Below are 20233 nucleotides of genomic sequence, written 5' to 3' on the forward strand. Positions count from 1 at the left end.
CACCGCCCCCTTTGCTTGCGCTGATTGGCAGCTGCAGGCTCCGCTATCTGATTGGCCGAACGAACGCAGCGCGTAATTTAAAACATTGTATCAGTAACAAAGGTGCACCTCGTGGGTGGAGTTGTGCTCTCAGACTGCGAAAGTCCAGGTTCGGCTGCGGGGTGTGAGTGAGCCGGTACCGGAGGAGGAGCGAGTGTCGCGTCTTTGGTGAGTTTGCGGGTCTCCTGGAGTCCAGCGGCTGTACGAGTTCTTGCCCTCCCGGGATAGGTTTTCAGAAAGCGAAGCTGCCGCCATCCCTTTTTTTCTTTATACGTCTGTCCTGCCTTTGGGCCTGGGGGCGGGCTTCGAGAAGAAGCCTAAAGCTAATTATACCACCTTCTCTACACCGGTGGGTGAGGCACCCTAATTAGAGTGGGGATTTTGCTTTTGGAGTGAGGTATCTGTTCATTCCTCATGGCGGTCGGAAATGCCTAAGACTGGATTACATAATTAACCCGTCTCATCCCCTTCTCTCCTGGCATTTGAAGGGAAAAGGGAGTAGGAATTCAAGCAGCGAGAGGAAGGTGTCCTGGGGCAAGAAAATTGTTTCTTAGCTAGAATTTGCAGCCCCTTGTGTCCTTTAAGGTTCTCCTCCCTACCCACTCTTGTCTCTTTGTAGACCTAAGCTGCCCCTGCTGTCATGTCGCAAGGGATCCTTTCTCCGCCAGCCGGCTTGCTGTCAGATGAGGAAGTTGTAGTCTCCCCCATGTTTGAGTCCACAGCTGCAGATTTAGGGTCTGTGGTACGCAAGGACCTGATAACAGACTGTTCTGTCATCTCCACCTCCCTGGAGGATAAGCAGCAGGTAAAGGAGTTGGACAGTGGCTTGGCAGCAGAAAGTGTTATCTTCAGCCTACTAGTTGTCCATACAGAATTAGTTTCAGGGCAAAGACCAATAATCCTGAGGGTCTGGGAGATGAATTCCAAATTAAGATCATGACAAGTAAAAAATGTAAATTTGTGTGTCCATAGGAAGAAACATTATTTACATTGTACAAATGAAACATTCTCAAGTGCATACTCAGTTAATCCTGTGAGAGAAGGCTAATAGTTCTCTCTTCTTCACTGTGATGCCTAGATGTGTTAATTTACACAAGAGCATACTGCCCATTAAGTAAGGTTTTAATATCAACTGTAGCTTCCATTTATGGAGGCTTTCTGCTAAACTGGGGTTTCTCAGCTGCAGCATTAGTGACATTTGTGGCCAGATAATTTGTTACAGGGGGCTGTCTTGTACCTTGGAAGACGTTTAGCATCATACCTGGCCTCTACCCACTAGATGTCACTAGCTCCTTCCCACTTGTGACAACCAAGGAACTTACCCTGACATACCTCAATGTCCTTTGGCAGGAAAGTGGCTCTGGTTGAGATCACTTCTACTGATAAGTCTCCTCTTTTATAGAGAAAGTTTCATGAGAGTAGGAGCCTTAAGAAAGTCCCTGACTCCAGACTACCAGTGCCTATTAAAGTTTGGGGGCCATAGTAGGCAGATCTCTAAATATCTGTTGAATGAATGAGGTGGGTTCTATTATTAACCCCATTCTACAGATCAGGAAAAAGAGGCAGAGAGTCTAAAGAACTTGTTCAAGGTGTCATTGTTCTAAGTGATGGAATTGGGACTGAAATTTAGGTGTGTCTGCTTCCAGGGTGCTTACCTGTTGTGTTTTGCCAAAATACCACATGCTGATTTTCATACCAGTTAACCAGTTCTGATTCAGAATGTCATTGTGGCAACCAGGTTTCCAAGATACTAAAGATAGTGAAGGGCGATGAAGTAGTGAAAAAACACATGTGGATTGAAATGATTATAGAACTATAGAGTAGCTGTACAGAGACATTTGAGGTGAAATGGAGGTAGTGTTAGCATGATTCTCTGGAACTACTCTATGTTTGCCCATCTGTTTGGAAGTAACTGCTGATTCCAGCCTGGAATTCTACCACAGGTTCCATCTGAGGATAGTACAGAGAAGGTGAAAGTATACCTGAGGGTCAGGCCCTTGTTACCTTCAGAGTTGGAACGACAGGAAGATCAGGTGAGTTTCTGAGGAGGGAGGATTCAAGATGGAATGATGCAGAACAGAAGGGGTTCCCAGGATTATTTCCTTCTGTGACAACTGTTTTCTTCCCCCTTCTCAGGATTGTGTCCGTATTGAGAATGTGGAGACCCTTGTTCTACAGGCACCTAAGGACTCCTTTGCCCAAAAGAGCAGTGAGCGGGGAATTGGACAAGCCACACATAGATTCACCTTTTCCCAGGTATGGAGGTACTGGTTTATGAGCAAGGGACCAACATGTAGAGGCAGCTTTATTCTCTCTTTAAAGGGAAGCTTTTTACTTGACTCTGAGTTCCTTATATATGCATGTCTACAATTTTGGGGACTCTTGTTATGTGCTAACCAGTGCATCAAGTACTTTATGTGCATTAATTCCCAACATTTCTATTATTATTATTATTGTCCCTATTTTCCTGATAAGGATATTATAGCTCAGTGAAGGTTATGTTGTGGAAGCCATGTAGCTAGTCAGTGGTAGAGTTGGGACTTGCACCTAGAGCTACCCATCCCCAAAGCCCACACTTGTGATCATTGTGTTACCCCATTGTGTTTGCAGCATCAGACTTAGTGGCTAGCATTCCTTACGTATTTGTTGATTTGGATGAAAGATGCACTGGAAGAGAGTGGTTTTAATCTTTAATGTTTGTAGAGCAGCTGGCAGCACTGTAGGAAGAAGTTGCTTAAGTAGTGTCCAGAGGCAGTCACCCAGGAAGGGATGCTTCTGCCTCTACACAGATGAGGGATGGGCGTCTGAGAAATTGGGTCTATCTCTAGATCTTCGGGCCAGAAGTGGGACAGGCATCTTTCTTCAACCTGACTGTCAAAGAGATGGTAAAGGATGTACTCAAAGGGCAGAACTGGCTCATCTATACATACGGAGTCACCAACTCAGGGAAAACCCACACAATTCAAGGTGAGTTAGTAGGCCTCACAGAATTGCTGATTGGCCTGTAATGGTGTTTTCTTTGTCTTTTGATGCTTTGAATTGGGGAATAGCACTTAGCTGTCCATTTTTCGCATGCTTCCAGGTACCATCAAGGATGGGGGAATCCTACCCCGGTCCCTGGCTCTGATCTTCAATAGCCTCCAAGGCCAACTTCATGCAACACCTGATCTGAAGCCCATATTCTCCAATGAGGTCATCTGGCTAGACAGTAAGCAGATTCGACAGGAGGAGATAAAGAAACTGGCCCTGCTAAATGGAGGCCTCCAAGAGGTGAAGTGTTGATGTTCACAGAGGTGGGGATAAGAGGATAAATCTCTGGAAAGTTTTGTGCTCATCTTTTTCCTGCGCCCCTCCAGGAGGAGCTGTCCACCTCCTTGAAGAGGAGTGTCTACATTGAAGGACGGATGGGTACCAGTAGCAGCTTTGACAGTGGCATTGCTGGGCTCTCCTCCATCAGTCAAATGACAAGCAGTAGCCAACTGGATGGTATGTACCATGATTGAGCTTTGTGCCAAGTAACAGTAGAAACCCACTTCCTTGCTCCCAACAGCTGCCAGGGGTAAAGACCAGAGGTTGCAACCCAAGTTGCTCCTTCTAAGGCCACTGCAGACCATAGGGGAGATGGACTACTCTAGGGTTGATACCCTGTACATTGGCTTCTTCCCCAGAAATGAGTCACCGATGGGCACAGCCAGACACTGCCCCTGTGAGTGTCCCTGCAGACATCCGCTTCTCCATCTGGATCTCCTTCTTTGAGATCTACAACGAACTGCTTTATGACCTGTTAGAACCGCCTAGCCAGCAGCGCAAGAGGCAGACTCTGCGGCTGTGTGAGGATCAGAATGGCAATCCCTATGTGAAAGGTATGGGAAAGTGGGAGGCAGGGGACAACCCTGAAAGGGGACTTGGGAGAAACCAGGAAAAGTTAGGTGCTCCCATCTTATGTATTCCTCTCTCTTCTTTGCTTTAGATCTCAATTGGGTTCATGTTCAGGATGCTGAGGAGGCCTGGAAGCTGCTCAAAGTGGGTCGTAAAAACCAGAGCTTTGCCAGTACCCATCTGAACCAGAACTCTAGCCGCAGGTGAATGGGTTGTGAGAGTCAGCTTTTCACTGTGTTCTAGGAAACATTGGTCCTCTACATAGTCATGGAAGATATACAGTAACTTCTCTTTTTTTCTTGATTTCCAGTCACAGCATCTTCTCAATCCGGATCCTGCACCTTCAAGGAGAAGGGGATATCATCCCCAAGATCAGCGAGTAAGTTTTTCCATTTAGAAATTTGGGCTTTGGAGCACCTGGGTGGCTCAGTTCATTGAGCATCTGACTTCGGTTCAGGTTGTAATCTCACAGTTTGTGAGTTTGAGCCCCATATTGGGCTTGCTGCTATCAGCCCAGAGACCCCTTTGGATCCTATGTCTCCCTCTCTCTCTGCCCTTCCCCCTCTTGTGATCTCTGTCTCAAAAATAAATAAATCTTTAAAAAAAAGAAAAAAAAGAGGGGCGCCTGGGTGGCTCAGTCGGTTGGGGGACCAACTTCTGCTCAGGTCATGATCTCACTGCTAGTGAGTTCGAGCCCCACATCGGGCTCTGTGCTGACAGCTCAGAGACTGGAGCCTGCTTCAGATTCTGTGTCTCCCTCTCTCTGCCCCAACCCCCGCTTGTGCTCTCTCTTGGTCTCTCAAAAGTAAATAAACATTAAAAAAAATTAAAAAAAGAAAGAAATTTGGACTTCTTGGTCATAAGTGGTAATGGAAATAGGGGATAAGGGAGGGCCTCAGAGGAATTACTTCTGTTAGAGTCTTGCTCTGCTTCCTTGAGTACAGAGATTCTTGGTGGGTCCTCCCCTCCCCAGAACAATATGAAGGGCTGGAAAGCTCATAACATGTGGTGTCCTTATGTCAGATCCTGTCCATTCTTCAAGGTTGTCACTTTGTGATCTGGCTGGCTCAGAACGCTGCAAAGATCAGAAGAGTGGTGAGCGGCTGAAGGAAGCAGGAAACATTAATACTTCTTTGCACACCCTGGGCCGCTGTATTGCTGCCCTGCGCCAAAACCAGCAGAATCGGTAAGCTTCTGATTATAAGCCATGTGCTAGGATGATCTGGAGCACTACAGTTTGCTGAGAGACTTCCTGGTCACCACTGGGGATGGTGCTGGGTTACACCAAAGGCTGAAATTCTGCTCAAAGCTCTGTTCTCCCTGCTAGGTCAAAGCAGAACCTGGTTCCCTTTCGTGACAGCAAGTTGACTCGAGTGTTCCAAGGCTTCTTCACAGGCCGAGGCCGCTCCTGCATGATTGTCAATGTGAATCCCTGTGCATCTACCTATGATGAGACCCTTCATGTGGCCAAGTTCTCAGCCATTGCCAGCCAGGTAAGAAGTTGTAGGTGTGATGGTTGTGCTCACTTTGGGCTGGTACCTTTATTTAAGGAATCTACTAGGGACTAGTTATGAATTCAGTTGATTTCCCACCCCACCCCTAGCTTGTGCATGCTCCACCTGTGCAACTGGGATTCCCATTGCTACATTCATTCATCAAGGAACACAGTCTACGGGCATCTCCCAGCTTAGAGACAGGAGTTAAGATAGATCCAGGCCTTGATGAGGACACTGAAAATGAAGCTGACATTTCCATGTATGGCAAGGAGGTGAGAATGCAAAAAAGCTTTGGTGTATCCGCTTTATGGCCATGTATTTTCCATGCTGCCTTCCATCTGATCGCCTCTGTGTTTCTCCTAGGAGCTCCTACAAGTGGTAGAAGCCATGAAAGCACTGCTTTGTAAAGAACGGCAAGAAAAGTTGCAGCTGGAGATTCATCTTCGTGATGAAATTTGCAATGAGATGGTGGAGCAGATGCAGCAGCGGGAACAGTGGTGCAGGTACCAGCTGAATGACTCCTCTTGGTCTGTCAATAGGACCAGAGGGTGGGAAATAGAAACTATCATAGATCTTGTGCCTCAAGATCTGTCTCCCAAGCTTGCTTCTCAGAATCTTCACTCACTTATCTTCTCTTTTTTTAAAAAAATGTTTTATTGAAATATAAATGACACACAATGTTATATTAGTTTCACATGTACAACCTAGGGATTTGACACTTCTGTACATTATTCAGTGCTCACCACAATAGTAGTCACCATCTAGGGCACCTGGGTAGCTCAGTTGGGTAAGCATATGACTTTTGATTTTGGCTCAGGTTATGATCTGACAGTTCGTGAGTTCCAGCGCAGAGCTTGGTTGAGATTCTCTCTCTCTCTCCCTCTCTCTCTCTCTGTCTCCCAGTCATACATCCATGCTTTCTCTCTCTCTGTCTCAAAAAAAAAAAAGTGTAGTCCCCATTGGTCAACCATACATTATTATAATATTATTGAGCGTATTCCCTGTTTTACTTTTCATCTCTGTGACTTATTTATTTTATAACTGGAAGTTTGTACCTTTGAATTGCTTTTACCTATTTTACCCATTTCCCCTACCCCCCTGCCCTCCAGTTTGTTCCCTGTATTTAAAAGTCTGTTTTTTGTTTTAAAGTTGAGACCTGCATGGGGTGAGCTCAAGCCTTGCTTTAGGCCTCATGCTGACAGTGTGGAGCCTGTGTAGGATTCTCTCTCTGCCCCTCAGTCACCTGCACCATCTCTCTCTCTCAACAATAAATTTAAAAAAGGGGCATCTGAGTGGCTCGGTTGAGTGTCTGACTTTAGCTCAGGTCACGATCTCACGGTTCGTGAGTTTGAGCCCCACATCAGCTTGCTGCCGTCAGGCTGTCAGCGCAGAGCCCACTTCCTTTCCTCTGCTCCCCTCACTGGTTTGTGCTCTCCAAGAAAACAAAACAACAACAAAAAAAATGACAAGACTGGGGGCACCTGGGTGGCTCAGTCAGTTAAGCGTCCAACTTCTGCTCAGGTCACGATCTTGCAGTTTGTGGGTTCGAGCCCCACATCGGGCTCTGTGCTGACAGCTCAGAGCCTGGAGCCTGCTTCTGATAGTGTGTCTCCCTCTCTCTCTGCCCCTCCCCTGTTCACTCTCTGTCTCTCAATAATAAATAAATGTTAAAAAAAACTTTTTTAAGTGACAAGACTGGAATAAAGTCTTAAGTTTAAAAATAAATAATTTTAAGTTTAATAGTATTTTTAAGTTCATTTGTTTTTAGATTTCACATATAAGTGAAATCATATGGTATTGTGTCTTTCTATTTATTTTGAGAGAGAAAACATGAGTGGGGAGGGTCAGAGAGAGGAGAGAGCAAAAATCCCAAGCAGGCTCCACACCAACAGTACAGAGCCCATTGCAGGGCTCAAATGCACAAAGTGAGATCACAACCTGAGCCACAGTCAGATGCTCAACCAACTGAGCCACTCAGGTACCCATCTGATTTTGCTTAACTGAAGACTTGTCTCTGTCCATCCATATCACTGTAAACGGCAAGATTTCATTCTGTATAGCTGAGCAATATTGTGTGTGAGTGTGTGCATGCATGTGTGTGTATGGATACCACATCTTCTTTATCCATTTTTCTCCTCTGAAAGTGAACATTTGGATACCCAAAAGGAACTGTTAGAGGAAATGTATGAAGAGAAACTAAAGATCCTCAAGGAGTCACTGACAAGTTTTTACCAAGAAGAGCTTCAGGTGAGTTGTCCTGAACCAGCCCCAGCCAGCTACTGATTCCCATCACTGGGTTGCCTGAGATAAATAGATTTTATAAATGCTGGTACAGCAGGAATATGTAACTCAAGTTTTTCCTAGTGTCTTTGGTACTATATATGTGTCAGTCTATGAATTGATTAAGGATTTGTTTGGCCTAGAAAATGGTATAAGTGCTAACAGGCATTAAGTGTCAGGGAAGGTTTTATTCACCATTTGGCCATCTGTTCCTGTAGGATTTGTCTGACTGTGGATGGAATTGTGTTCTCTGCTTCCCTTTTAGGAGCGGGATGAGAAAATAGAAGAGCTAGAAGCTCTTTTGCAGGAAGTCAGACAGCAGCCAATAGCCCATCAACAACCAGGGTCTGAATTGTCCCTTCGGCGGTCACAAAGGTTGGCAGCTTCTGCCTCCAGCCAGCAGCTCCAGGAGGTTAAAGCTAAACTGGAACAGTGCAGAGCAGAGCTACGTTCCACCACTGAAGGTGAGAGGTCACAAAGCATGAGAGTGGTTCAGAGAACTGGTTTTCAAACTTGGGCCTTCTGACTCCAACTCCAAAATACTTTCATCAACTTGGACCTGTATCTCCCTAACCTCTCACTCTAGATTGCACATTGCCTCACTTTCTGTATTTGTTGCAAGCTACTGTTAACTCAGTTAAGAGGGAAGTCGAAGGCTAGAAAGCCTACATTTTGAAGTTTCTTTTTTCCTTCTCTCAGAACTACAGAAGTATCAGAAAATGTTAGAACCACCACCATCAGCCAAGCCCTTCACCATTGATGTGGACAAGAAATTAGAGGAGGGACAGAAGGTAATTGATACCTTTCTCCGTTACCAAGGCTCTTACATAAAGCAATTTCCTTTCCAGTCTGATTTACATGAGGACCAGGGGGTTTTTGTGCTGTCCTGGAGAGTGGCTACTTCATTTAACTGACTAGCCTTTCTAATTTTACGTCTCTCAAATGGCTGTTGAGTGCCTCCAGATCATTATCCTGGTTGGTCTTGGCCAGTGTGGTTCCTACTCGTTTTTTTTCAGAATATAAGACTGCTGCGGATGGAGCTTCAGAAACTTGGTGAGTCTCTCCAGTCAGCAGAAAGAGCCTGTTGCCACAGCACTGGGGCAGGAAAACTTCGCCAAGCTTTGACCACTTGTGATGACATCTTAATCAAACAGGTAAGGACACCCTATATATTTCCTTCTCTCACATCAGCCCACCCCAGAGTATATGTGAGAAAAAAGAATGAGAAGCAGATGAGAAAGGCAGACATTTAGGGGCTGATTTTAGAATAAGGAGAGTTTGTTTTCTTTGTAAAATAAAAATAACCATTCACTAAGTACAAGGCACTATGCTATGTAATTTATAGGTGTTTTCTCTGTTGTAACAACCTGATGAAAATAAATAGTATTGTATTTCATCCAAAATGTGTAGACTTTAAGGGGTGCCTGGCTGGCTCAGGCAGTAGAGCATGAGACTCTTGATCTCGAGGTCATAAGTTTAGTTTATTCTTTTAATTAAAAAAAAATGTTTTTAATGTTTATTTTTCTGAGAGAGAGACAGAATGCAAGCAGGGGAGGGGCAAAAGAGAGGGAGACACAGAATCTGAAGCAGGATCCAGGCTCTGAGCCGGCAGCACAGAGCCCAATGTAGGCCTCAAACCCACAAACTGAGATCATGACCTGACACGAAGTTGAACCCTTAACGGACTGAGCCGCCCAGGCACCCCAAGTGGGTGTAGAGATTAGCAAAAATAAGTAAATAAACTAAAAAATAAAAAATAAAAAGAAGCTGTGTATCTTGATTTGATACCTAGGCACTAACGTTCTTGGAGGTTAAGTAAACTTATTGGAGTTCATGCCACCTCATGGTAAAAAATGTCTTCCTCTTCAGTGCTATTTGTTGGGGTCTTAAGGAAAATACCCCCTATTCCATTAAAAGCTCTAACTTAAAGAATTAATCTTTTTAAAAACAGTTGTTAATAACAGATGGTGAGTACCTTACCCTTTTGTTTCTATAATACACCAGACAGAAAGGTTTTCTGTAACTATTCATCTTTCTAGGATCAGACCCTGGCTGAGCTGCAGAATAACATGATGCTAGTGAAACTGGACCTTCGGAAGAAGGCAGCATGCATCGCAGAGCAGTATCATACTGTACTAAAACTCCAAGGCCAGGCTTCTACCAAAAAACGCCTTGGTGCCAACCAGGAAAACCAGCAACCAAACCAACAGCCCCCAGGGAAGAAACCATTTCTTCGAAACTTACTTCCCAGAACACCCACCTGCCAAAGCTCAACAGACTGTAGCCCTTATGCGCGGATCCTGCGCTCACGGCGCTCCCCTTTACTCAAATCCGGGCCCTTTGGCAAAAAATACTAAGGCTGTAGGGAAGGAGAGAGCAGTTGTTGCTCTGAGGCGGGTCAGCTGCTGGAGAAATAGGTCTCTTTTAAGCTTTACCACATACCTGGAACTGTATCCAGAATGCAATATACAAGTATTAGTTATTTTCTTCCCTTTTGTAATATAATCACCTATGTAATCTCATTGCTTTTTTACGTATATGGTTTCTATGCACACACAAAGTTATATTAAATAAACATATTCACATTTTTTGTTTGAATTCCAAATTTAACAAATTCATTAAAACAGAACTTGTAAAATGGGAAAAAAAATTTTAAATTAAAAATTCAGGCCCTTTGGAACCTTGCACAGGAATGGCAGTAGAGACGTGTAACTAGTGTACAGCTAAGAAAGCTTGGTAAAAAATGAATTCAAGGGACATTAGATATTCTAAGCCTTCCTTAATATAAAATGAAGTGTCAGACTTTAGTTGGTGAATGGGTAACAAACTTGTTCTGGAAACAGTAAAGGAAGGCTGGGCCCTGAGCTCAGAATAATCCATGGTATCTACAGTTCAAATTCATTACAGCAGACATTACAAGCATAGCATATATTACCTCCTACTGAATACACATGCACAGGCCTGAAACCCTCCAAGAGCACAGCAAGAATGACTCCCTTTGCCTTGTCTAAACAGGTGAAGGCTGAAAGGAACCATTCTGTTGGGAGAAAATAGGCATGGGGGTGGGGGGGGGCGGGTAGGGAACATAACTACATCGAAAATATTTATTACAACAGACCAGGTTGAAATGGGTTTATTCTTGTCTATACGGTCACAAAATCTAACACCTCTTGAACATCCATGAAATTATCTGTAATCCTGACTCCTTGCTTCGCTTTAGTAAGAGTATAGGTAACTCCATAGGCTCTTTTGCCATCAACAGTTCCATGCAGAGTAAGATTCTTTTTGCCCCCTCTTTCATTCAACTCTAGTAAGTTAATTCCAATATGAAAATTTCTATGAAGAGTTCTTAAAATTATGTTTCTGAAGAATGTCCCCCCAGAGCAAGAACAAATGTGTAGCTTCCGTTTAAATCTTACCTCTGACAGCATAGTCATGCTCAGTAAATCCAGAATGATGAGGTCATATCTATCCGGTACCCTCACCTTCCTAGGGTATCCAGTGCCCCTACTGCCTGCAGAGGGTAGAGTGGCACACTGTTCTCCCTTCCATCCCTCCCTAAAAAAATCTCTCACTCCCAGCAGCATTAAAACTTGGTTTCTGTAAGCCTTGCCTGTACTAAAGTGCTGTTAAAGGGATGTTTTTTAGATGGGGAGAAAAGGTCTGGGAAGAAGGCCCAGATTCGTAGCCACTCTCTGAACAGAAGGGAAACAGAAGTGCTTCTAACCGGCAAAAGACCATGTCCGTTCCTGCCAGGATTATTCTGTCAGATTCTGTAAACCATCCCCAAGGAGCTGTTTCCATCTGTACAAACGGACAACTAAGGTCCTTGGAAGAACAGATGTGGCCATTCCTTACACAGAAGTAAGGCTTAACATGGGTCTAGTAGTGTGCTGGCTTGAAAACAGCCAACTACGGTGTGACTGAAGACAGGTTGAGTGGAGAAACTCTGCGTGTGGGAGTGTTGTTAGCAGAAAGTGAAGCAGGGAGGAAAAAGGGAGCAGGCATCTCAGTGGAGGGAGTCTCCCCTTGGTTCCGAAGCTGTAGGATTTGCCGGAGCAAGGCCTTGCCTTCTTCCCGGGTCTGAAACAAAATCAGAAAAGTGTTTCAAAGTCTATCCAAGGCTATTCTCAAAAACCAGTTCTAAAATACTGATGTAAAAGTTTCACAGATCAAGGAAGCCTTTCCACTTACCTTCTTACCCATCTTCCACTCTCAGATGATTATAACCATCATATGTTTTGTTTGTTTTTAAATTTATTTTAAGAGAAAGAGCAAAGGCAGGGGAGGGGCAGAGAGACAGGAAGAGAGAACCCCAAGCAGGATCCACACTGTCAACACAGAGCCCAAGGTGGGGCTCAAACTCACGAACCGTGAGATCATGACCTGAGCCAAAACCAAGAGTTGAATGCTCAACCGACTGAGCCACCCAGGTGCCTCTTAAACATCATATGTTTGAACCTAAAATCCAAACCCTTGAGCAAAGAACTGCTACTCACATCATTGAATGCACAACACTTTTGGGCACAAGTTGAAGCTTCATCCCACAGCTTGCACTTAAAATAGTACTGTGCCAAATAACGGAAAGCAGTGCTCTCCTCCAAGTGCTCCACTATTTCCTGGATAAGGAAAGCAAGAGTGACTAAAGCGATGAGAATACGATCAGCAACCCAGTTCGCATGGTCGTGAAACGTACCCCACAGGAGTAGATGTCTTGGATATATTTGATGTAACACTGGGCAGCTTGTTCTGACTCAGTCAACTGTTCATGAAGCCTACAAAATAAATAGGTCTGTAAGTACAAATCAGATCTCAGAGCAAGCTAATGGTAAAACGCAAAGCACATGATTAAGACCCAAAAAATGGCAATACAGAGAAAACTACAAGGTTTGACATAAATGGCACACTGGGACCCAGAATAATATTAGTGTCCCAATGTGATGGATATCTCATCAAAACTCAGCCTCGTTCCTCTCCTACTGGTGATGGAGGGAGAATAGGTAAATACTTATAGTGGACAACATACCTTTGCAAAATTCTCTGATAATACTCTGAGCAAAATTTTAAAAAGACACCAAGCAATTCAGACTTTTTTCTAAGAATTCAGAAAAGAACTGGCAGGAATAAGATTGCATTTAAGACTTGTTTGCCTGCTATTTCTGAGTCATTCCTTATTTCCTTGGGCTTTATCTGGAGGAGGATCAGTACTTAAAGTAGTTTTCCTAGACTGCTTCGACATGAAAATTTCATTCCTTTCAATTCATTCTTGATCCCTTGCCTAAGAGGAAAGCAGTTCCCCCTTTATAGAGGAGTCTCCTGAGTCAAGATGGCTTAACTTCCAGACCAGTATTCACACACCCTGATGCATCTGCACACTCATGTAGGAGGACGATGGGGGGTCTAGAGAGTGCAGGATGAGCCGTACCAGAGAAGCCAGCAGAAATAACAACAGCATTTCATTCCTTTCACTCACTTGGCCAGTTTCACCAGAGCCATTTTCTCCACATCTCCCACGGCGTAAGCTCTCCAATAACACTGTCAAAACAATAAACTGATCACTTTTGACCATTGTCCCATGTGCCATGACCTACCACATAAAGGCTCAAGTCCTACAAGCCTCCCAGAAGTTCAGATTTGCAGAATACAAAGCATTTGTACTAGACTGATAATCCCACTGACAATGTCAGCCGTGCTTTGCTTTTTAGCCTATACACCTATAAATACTTAAAACTTTCCTAGGTAGATAGATCAACATGAAGGAAAATTAGAGCACAGAGAGACCAACCCTTCATCCAAACAGCACATCTCCATTCAAATTCTCCAGGACCCAAATTCAGATACCTTTTTGGCTTCTACTAGTTGATTGAGTTTCTCATAACACTCTCCTAAAGCAACCAGCATACGAGAATCATTCGGCCTAAGAAAGAGGAGGAATAGGCAGTCTGAGCAAAGACTTTAAAAAGTTACTAAAGTCCAACCTTGAGGACACACCACCAACAACCACTAATTCAAATCCATGCAGGGATTAGCCTTTAATCCAATACTTCATATAATTACAGTATTTTGTGTTCACAATTATACTACCAACTAACCCATCAGAATATACTGCATAAAAATGACCAAGGAGCATAGGGCAAGTTTACACCCAGGTCTCTAAGAGTGAAAACCATTCATTCACTGTGATTCTTCAGTAGCTATCAAAAGATAAAGTACTAGCCCATCTCATAACAAACACATCATCAACTGGTCAGATTTACCGAAGCTGATGGGCCCGTCTGTAATAATAAAGGCAGTAAAATGGCATCTTGAGGATTTCATAGGTCTGTCCAAGCCCATACCAGGCTCTGTAGTCCCGTTTATTGACCTCAATGGCATGTCTACGAAACAAAAGAGAGATTGGTAAGAGGGGAGAATCAAGGTTAGAGACTTGCAGGCTCAAGAGAGGCTCCTAACGTCAATCTCCTCCACCTCAACACTCAACCAGAAACTCACCTGTATGCCTGAATAGCAGCAGATGTGTTCTTCATTTCCATGTACTCATGTCCCATCAGTGTCCATGCCCCAAGATACCGAGGATTCAATTTCAGTGCTCTCTGGAAATATAAGGCTGCCTTCTCATGCTGAGAACGCAAACTATAGTAATTGCCTGATTGAAAAACAAAAGACATGTAAGTAACTAGAGAGATAAAAATAAAAGTTCCCTAAAATAGCATTCCACAGAGCAGGCATGAAACTATAACTCATTCCCCCAAAGTATTTGCAGAAAAGCCAAAATGTACATGACGGGAACATCATTATTCCCTTGGGAAATATATTCATCTATCACACATATTGGTTTAAAAAAAAAAAAAATGTTCCCTAACACTTCAAGTTTTTCTTCAGTTTATTTCATCTGGATATAGCACTTATACATATTTTCTTACCAAAGGATGGGAAATTTCTACAGTTTGGTAGTTTTCCAACTACATTCCCAGGTTTCTAAAGAGGTACTTCAAGGGATAAAAAGGTAGAGCTCTGAGCTCCTCTCTCCCATAAGAATCAAATCAGATCTATCATTGTTGGTCTTGAAAAGAGCAAGTGAGAGCTTTTAGGAATCTGTGGAAGATTTTATTGCAGAAAGGGTATAAAACCCATTTATCTTAAGTCAACTGGTAAATGGATAAACAAAATACAAATATCCAAACAATGGAGTACTACTCAACATTCAAAAGAACTACTGAGGGGTGTCTGGGTGGTTTCTCTCTTCCTCTCTCTCTGCCCCTCCCAATTTGTGCACGTGCTGAGCTCTCTCTCAAAATAAATAAATAAACTTAAAAAAAAAAAAACTACTGAAACATGCTACAACACTGGTGAATCTCAGAAACAGCTAAGTGAAAGAAGCCAAACAAGACTAAAAACTGCAAGATATCATTCACATGAAAATTTCTAGAAAAGGCAAAATATAGAGATAGAAGGCAAATCTGTGTCTGCTGGGGGATGCAAGAGGGACTGACTGCAAACAGACTCAAGGGAACTTCCAGGGGTGCCAGAATGTTCTAAACTGGATTTATGGTTATGGTTACACAACTGTATAAATTTACAAAAACTCCTTGAAGTATAAACTTATGTAAATTATACCTTAATAAGCCTGGTTTTTTTTTCAATAAAGCTATTTTTAAAGTTTATTTATTTTTGAGAGAGCAAGGGAGAGGCAGAGAGCAAGGAGAGAGAAATCCAAGCAGGCTCCACGCTGTTAGCACAAAGCCCCAAATGGGGCTTGATCTCAAGAATCATAAGATAATGACCTTGAGCTGAGATCAAGAATCAGATGCTTAACCGACTGAGCCACCTAGGAACCTCAGGAATAAATTATTTTTTTAAAAAGATGAATGAATAGATAGAGGGGATTAAGAGGTGCACATTTCCAGTTAGAAAATAAGTAAGTCACAGAATGCAAAGTACAGCATAGGGAATACAGTCAATAAATCTGTAATAACTTTGTATCATGACTAGCTTATCATGGTGAGCATTCAATGATACACAGAATTGTAGAATCTCTATGTTATACACCTGGAACTAATATAACATTATACTTCAATAATAATTTTAAATCCCCACAAATCCTGTTTGTAATGTAGCTATGAAGAAGAATGTTTATAATATTAAAAAAAATAAATAGTCATAAGTGAGAGAGTAGGGAAAGGGAAGATTAGAGCTATATACATCAGCATAGTACATTTCTAGGCCAAAATACTGATCCTCACCCAGGAAGAAGGGTATAGCCCTATATATGCCCTAGCTTCTAAAGGAGTGAGAATGATAGAGATATTAAGGAAGTCAGAACTGGCCAAGTTTTGAGCAAAGATCAAGTACATGAGATTTTTTAAATCTCATTTAGAGCAGCTAAAATATACTAATGATTACAAGTGTGCTGGGCAACTACATTGCTGTAAGTGCTTTGTAGGCATTAATTTATTTAATCTTCATGACAATTACATGAGAGAAGAATCCATTATTATTGCTTTGTGAATGAGAAAACTATAGCAGAGACAGGTTAGGCCCAAAGTCACACAACTAGTTAGTAGTAGAACCGAGATTTAAACTTGGGTAGTCTGGTTCCAGAGTCCAAACTTAACTATGCTATATTGTAGTATAAGCTGTTTCACATAGTACATAAAATGCTGCCTGTCAGACATTGGGACTCCAGAAAAGACAAAGAAGGAAACAATTCACATCGAAACATCAAAGCAGATGCAAGGACTAAACCAACAGGAGATCCTTGCGACCATTCTATTCATAAGAGCGTTCATTTTCTCTCAGGTCCTCAGGTTTTTTTTTCTCTCTACCCTTTTATCTACTTTTTACTTTATAGCCTCTGAATTGGCTATAATATGAAAGCTGAAGGATATTTTTTTTATCATAAACTAATATTCCTTATTTTTCATTCTTTAAGTAGGTAGGCTGAATTCAACAAACATTTATTGACCGTATGTCAGGCACTGTGCTGGGCATTTAACACATATACTGAGGGAAAAAAAAAAAAAAAACAGTTCATTAAGGAGTTCACCTCAAATGATTATTAAAAAAACAAGTAACTCTTGTAAATGCAAACTGGTGCAGGCACTCTGGAAAACAGTATGGAGTTTCCTCAAAAGGTTAAAAATAGAATTACCCTACAACCCAGCAATTGCACTACTAGGTATTTATCCAAGGGACACAGTGTGCTATTTCAAAGGGGCACATGTGCCCCAAAGTTAATAGCAGCACTATCAACAATAGCCAAAGTATGGAAAGAGTCCAAATGTCCATTGACGAATGAATGGACAAAGAAGATGTGGTATATAAATACAATGGAGTATTACTCGGCAGTCAAAAAGAATGAAATCTTGGCATTTGCAACGTGGATGGAACTAGAGGGTATTATGCTAAGCAAAATTAGTCAGAGAAAGATAAATATAAGACTTCACTCATATGTGGAATTTAAGTTACAAAACAGAGGATCACAAGAGAAAGGAAGCAAAAAGAATATGAAAACAGGGAGGGGACAAAGCATAAGAGACTTTTAAGTATAGAGAACAAACTGAGGGTTGCCGGAGGGGTTGTGGGGGGCAGGGGGTAGGCTAAATGGGTAAGGGGCATTAAGGAAGACACTTGTTGGGAAAAGCACTGGATGTTACACATAGAGGATGAATCACTGGAATCTACTCCTGAAATCATTATAGCACTATATGTTAACTAACTTAGATGTAAACTTAAAAATTAAAAAATTTAAAAAAATTAAATAAAAAATAATAAAAGCTACTATAAAATCAAAACAAACAAACAAGAAACTCCTAAATCATTGCTCTTCATATGTAAGTCTCTTTTGATTTTAACTGGCATTAAGTGTGGAGGTTTAAAAAAGGATTATTCATTCCTTCTCTCCCCCACCTCTATTTCCTTTCTTCATGTATAGAGCACTGTTATCCAACTGGTTGCCCAGTCACCAATTCCTATTTGTTCTACTTCTTTTTTTTTTTCAACATTTATTTATTTTTGAGAGACAGAGACAGAGTGTGAGTGGGGGAGGGGCAGAGAGAGAAGGAGACACAGAATCTGAAACAGGATCCAGGCTCTGAGCTGTGAACACAGAGCCTGATGTGGGGCTTGAACTCACAAACCATGAGATTATTACCTGAGCCGAAGTCGGATACTTAACCAACTGAGCCACCCAGGTGCCCCCTATTTGTTCTACTTCTTAAATACCTTTTAAGTCCAACAGCCTCTCTCCATCCCTGCTGCCAATACTTCAGTGTAGGCTCTCATCATCCCTAGACTGGATTATTCCAAAAATCTGAAAATCTGAGAACATTCATCATTCTGGTATACATTCCTTCAGAAGACTCCTACTGCCTTCATAATAAAATCCTAATGTTCAGCAAGGCATAAAAGCCTCTTCAAGATAGGGCCCCTTTTTGAACATTCCCACACCATGCTTCCAGATGCTGAGCTACTTCAGGCAGAATGCCTGTTTCATACTTTGGTGCTATACAGGGAATGCCCTTCCGAAGTCAATCCTTTTACTCTCTTACTGAACTGTTTTACTTCTGCCCAGCCTTCAAGCACCACCATCTCAGGAAGACTTCCCTAATAATCACAGGCTAGATTAGATACTTATGTACTCTCTTAGCATCTTAGGTTTACCTCAATCATTAACACTCAACCCACTGCATTATAGTTATTTTTTTTTACTAGTCTTCCTCAATGGGCAATAAGGGTAGGTACTGCAAAAGAAAGCACAGGGTCTGGTACTCAGAAGATGCTCAAAAGATGAGGCAGCTGGTTGGCACAGTTGGTTAAGCATCCAACTCTTGATCTTGGTTCAGGTCATGATCTCAGGGTTTTTGAGTTTGACCCCTGCACTGGCTCTGTGCTGATGGTATGGAGCCTGCTTGGGATTCTGCCTCTCCTTCTCTTTGCCCCTCCCCAGCTTTTGCTCTCTCTCTCCCTCAAAATAAATACATAAACTTAAAAAAAAAAAAAAAAAGAGGTTCAAAAGATGTTTTCTGAATAAAATGGGATTATGCCCTCACCCTAATGGACTTTATATTTTCTTTATAATGTTCTGATATTGAAAAGATCATTTATTCTTATTCTCACCTATGTTCCAATAGAACCTATTACATCTTGGGGCGCCTGGGTGGCTCAGTCGGTTAAGCGTCTGACTTCGGCTCAGGTCATGATCTCACGGTTCGTGGGTTCGAGCCCCGCATTGGGCTCTGTGCTGACAGCTCAGAGTCCTGGAGCCTGTTTCAGATTCTGTGTCTCCCTCTCTCTCTGCCCCTCCCCGACTTGCACTCTGTTTCCCTCTGTCTCAAAAATAAACATTAAAAAAAAAAATTAAAAAAAAAAGAACCTATTATATTTTTTTAAATGTTTATTTGTTTGGGTAGGGGGAGAGAGAGCCAGCACATGCATGAGCGGAGGAGGGGCATTCAAGAGAGGGAGGAAGCGAGAAGATCCCAAGCGGGTTCTGTACTGTCAGCACAGAGCCTCACATGGGGCTCAATCTCACAAACTGTGAGATCATGACCTGAGCTAAAATCCAGAGTCAGAAGCTCAAATGACTGAGCCCCCCAGGCACCCCAGGACCTATTACATTTTTTTTAATATTTTATTTATTTTTGAGCAAGAAAGAGCACAAGCAGGGGAGGGGCAGAAAGAGAGGGAGACAGGGTATCCAAAGGGGGCTCTGCACTGACAGCAGTGAGCCAGATGTGGAGCTCGAACTCATAAACCATGAAATCATGACCTGACCTGAAGTTGGATACTCAACCAACCAAGCCACCCAAGCACCCTAGGACCTATTATATTTTTTAACGCTTATTTCCCACACTGAACTACAACTTACTCAAGGGCTAATAATATTAAATTAATGGATAGAAATTCTATCAGTTTACTAACAACTTCCTGACCTAGAAAAATATGAATGTACGATCTCAACGCCAGGTCACCAAACACCCAGGAAGGGGGATTTCCCTTTCATTTCCAGGGAACCTGGGCTTTCTGTCACAAACAACCAAGCTTACTTTTATCCAAATGTGGCCACTGATATGTTTATGTCAATTGATGATAAGGTCACAATAAGTGTGGTGGAGTACATAGGGCATGGTTCTCAACCACGGATGATTCTCAACCACAGATGATTATGACCCCAAGAGTTGGCAATATCTGCAAACATTTTTGGTTGTCACTATTGGGGGAAGAGGGTTATTGCCATCTAGTGGGTAGAGGCTAGCGATACTGCTAACACCCTCAATGTACAGGACGGCCCCCAACACACACAAAAAAATTATCAGCCCAAAATGTCAAAAGTACAAAGACTGAAATACCCCTATATGAAGAAAGAGGTTTTCTGATTTGTTTTCATAGGATTGGAAATTCTTTTTTTTTTTTTTTTCAGTTTTACTTTAGAGAGAGAGAGAGAGAGCATGAGCAGGTGAGACGGTCAGAGGAGAGAGAGAACTTTAAGCAGCCTCCACACTCAGTGAGAGCCCAACGCAGGGCTCAGTCTTACAACT

The 20233-nt window shown here is 42.5% G+C and overlaps 2 protein-coding genes across 2 annotated transcripts in view; one reads left to right on the forward strand and one right to left on the reverse strand.

Moving 5' to 3' along the window:
- The first annotated feature begins 96 nt into the window (after positions 1–96).
- Positions 97–10279, forward strand: KIF20A (kinesin family member 20A). The gene is made up of 19 exons (XM_047085248.1): positions 97–207; positions 659–844; positions 1983–2072; positions 2176–2295; positions 2868–3006; positions 3122–3309; positions 3396–3525; positions 3708–3902; positions 4010–4121; positions 4229–4297; positions 4961–5104; positions 5246–5411; positions 5522–5686; positions 5778–5917; positions 7559–7661; positions 7960–8158; positions 8394–8485; positions 8711–8848; positions 9734–10279. Exons 2-19 carry the CDS (start codon positions 680–682, stop codon positions 10049–10051), a joined length of 2673 nt encoding a protein of 890 aa, XP_046941204.1. The 5' UTR covers positions 97–207; positions 659–679; the 3' UTR covers positions 10052–10279.
- Positions 10250–20233, reverse strand: part of CDC23 (cell division cycle 23) — an 18893-nt gene continuing 8909 nt past the window's right edge. The window contains exons 10-16 of the mRNA XM_047085257.1: positions 14187–14340; positions 13952–14071; positions 13536–13611; positions 13168–13229; positions 12391–12469; positions 12194–12313; positions 10250–11777 (exon numbers count right to left, since the gene is read on the reverse strand). Coding sequence (XP_046941213.1) covers positions 11607–11777; positions 12194–12313; positions 12391–12469; positions 13168–13229; positions 13536–13611; positions 13952–14071; positions 14187–14340 — 782 coding nt within the window. The 3' untranslated portion in view covers positions 10250–11606. The remainder of the gene's footprint in view (positions 11778–12193; positions 12314–12390; positions 12470–13167; positions 13230–13535; positions 13612–13951; positions 14072–14186; positions 14341–20233) is intronic.

This window comes from Lynx rufus, unplaced genomic scaffold (genome assembly GCF_022079265.1).
Source record: "Lynx rufus isolate CCGP_SWC_20201006 ecotype Redwood Valley unplaced genomic scaffold, mLynRuf1.p SCAF_1, whole genome shotgun sequence".
In the NCBI taxonomy this organism is placed as follows: domain Eukaryota; kingdom Metazoa; phylum Chordata; class Mammalia; order Carnivora; family Felidae; genus Lynx; species Lynx rufus.

Bases quoted from the DNA above. Each gene is read 5' to 3' on its own strand.
- KIF20A (XM_047085248.1), top strand. From the start codon at position 680: ATGTCGCAAGGGATCCTTTCTCCGCCAGCCGGCTTGCTGTCAGATGAG. The intron at 845-1,982 runs GTAAAGGAGTTG...ATTCTACCACAG, and splicing joins CCCTGGAGGATAAGCAGCAG to GTTCCATCTGAGGATAGTAC. The intron at 3,310-3,395 runs GTGAAGTGTTGA...GCGCCCCTCCAG, and splicing joins TAAATGGAGGCCTCCAAGAG to GAGGAGCTGTCCACCTCCTT.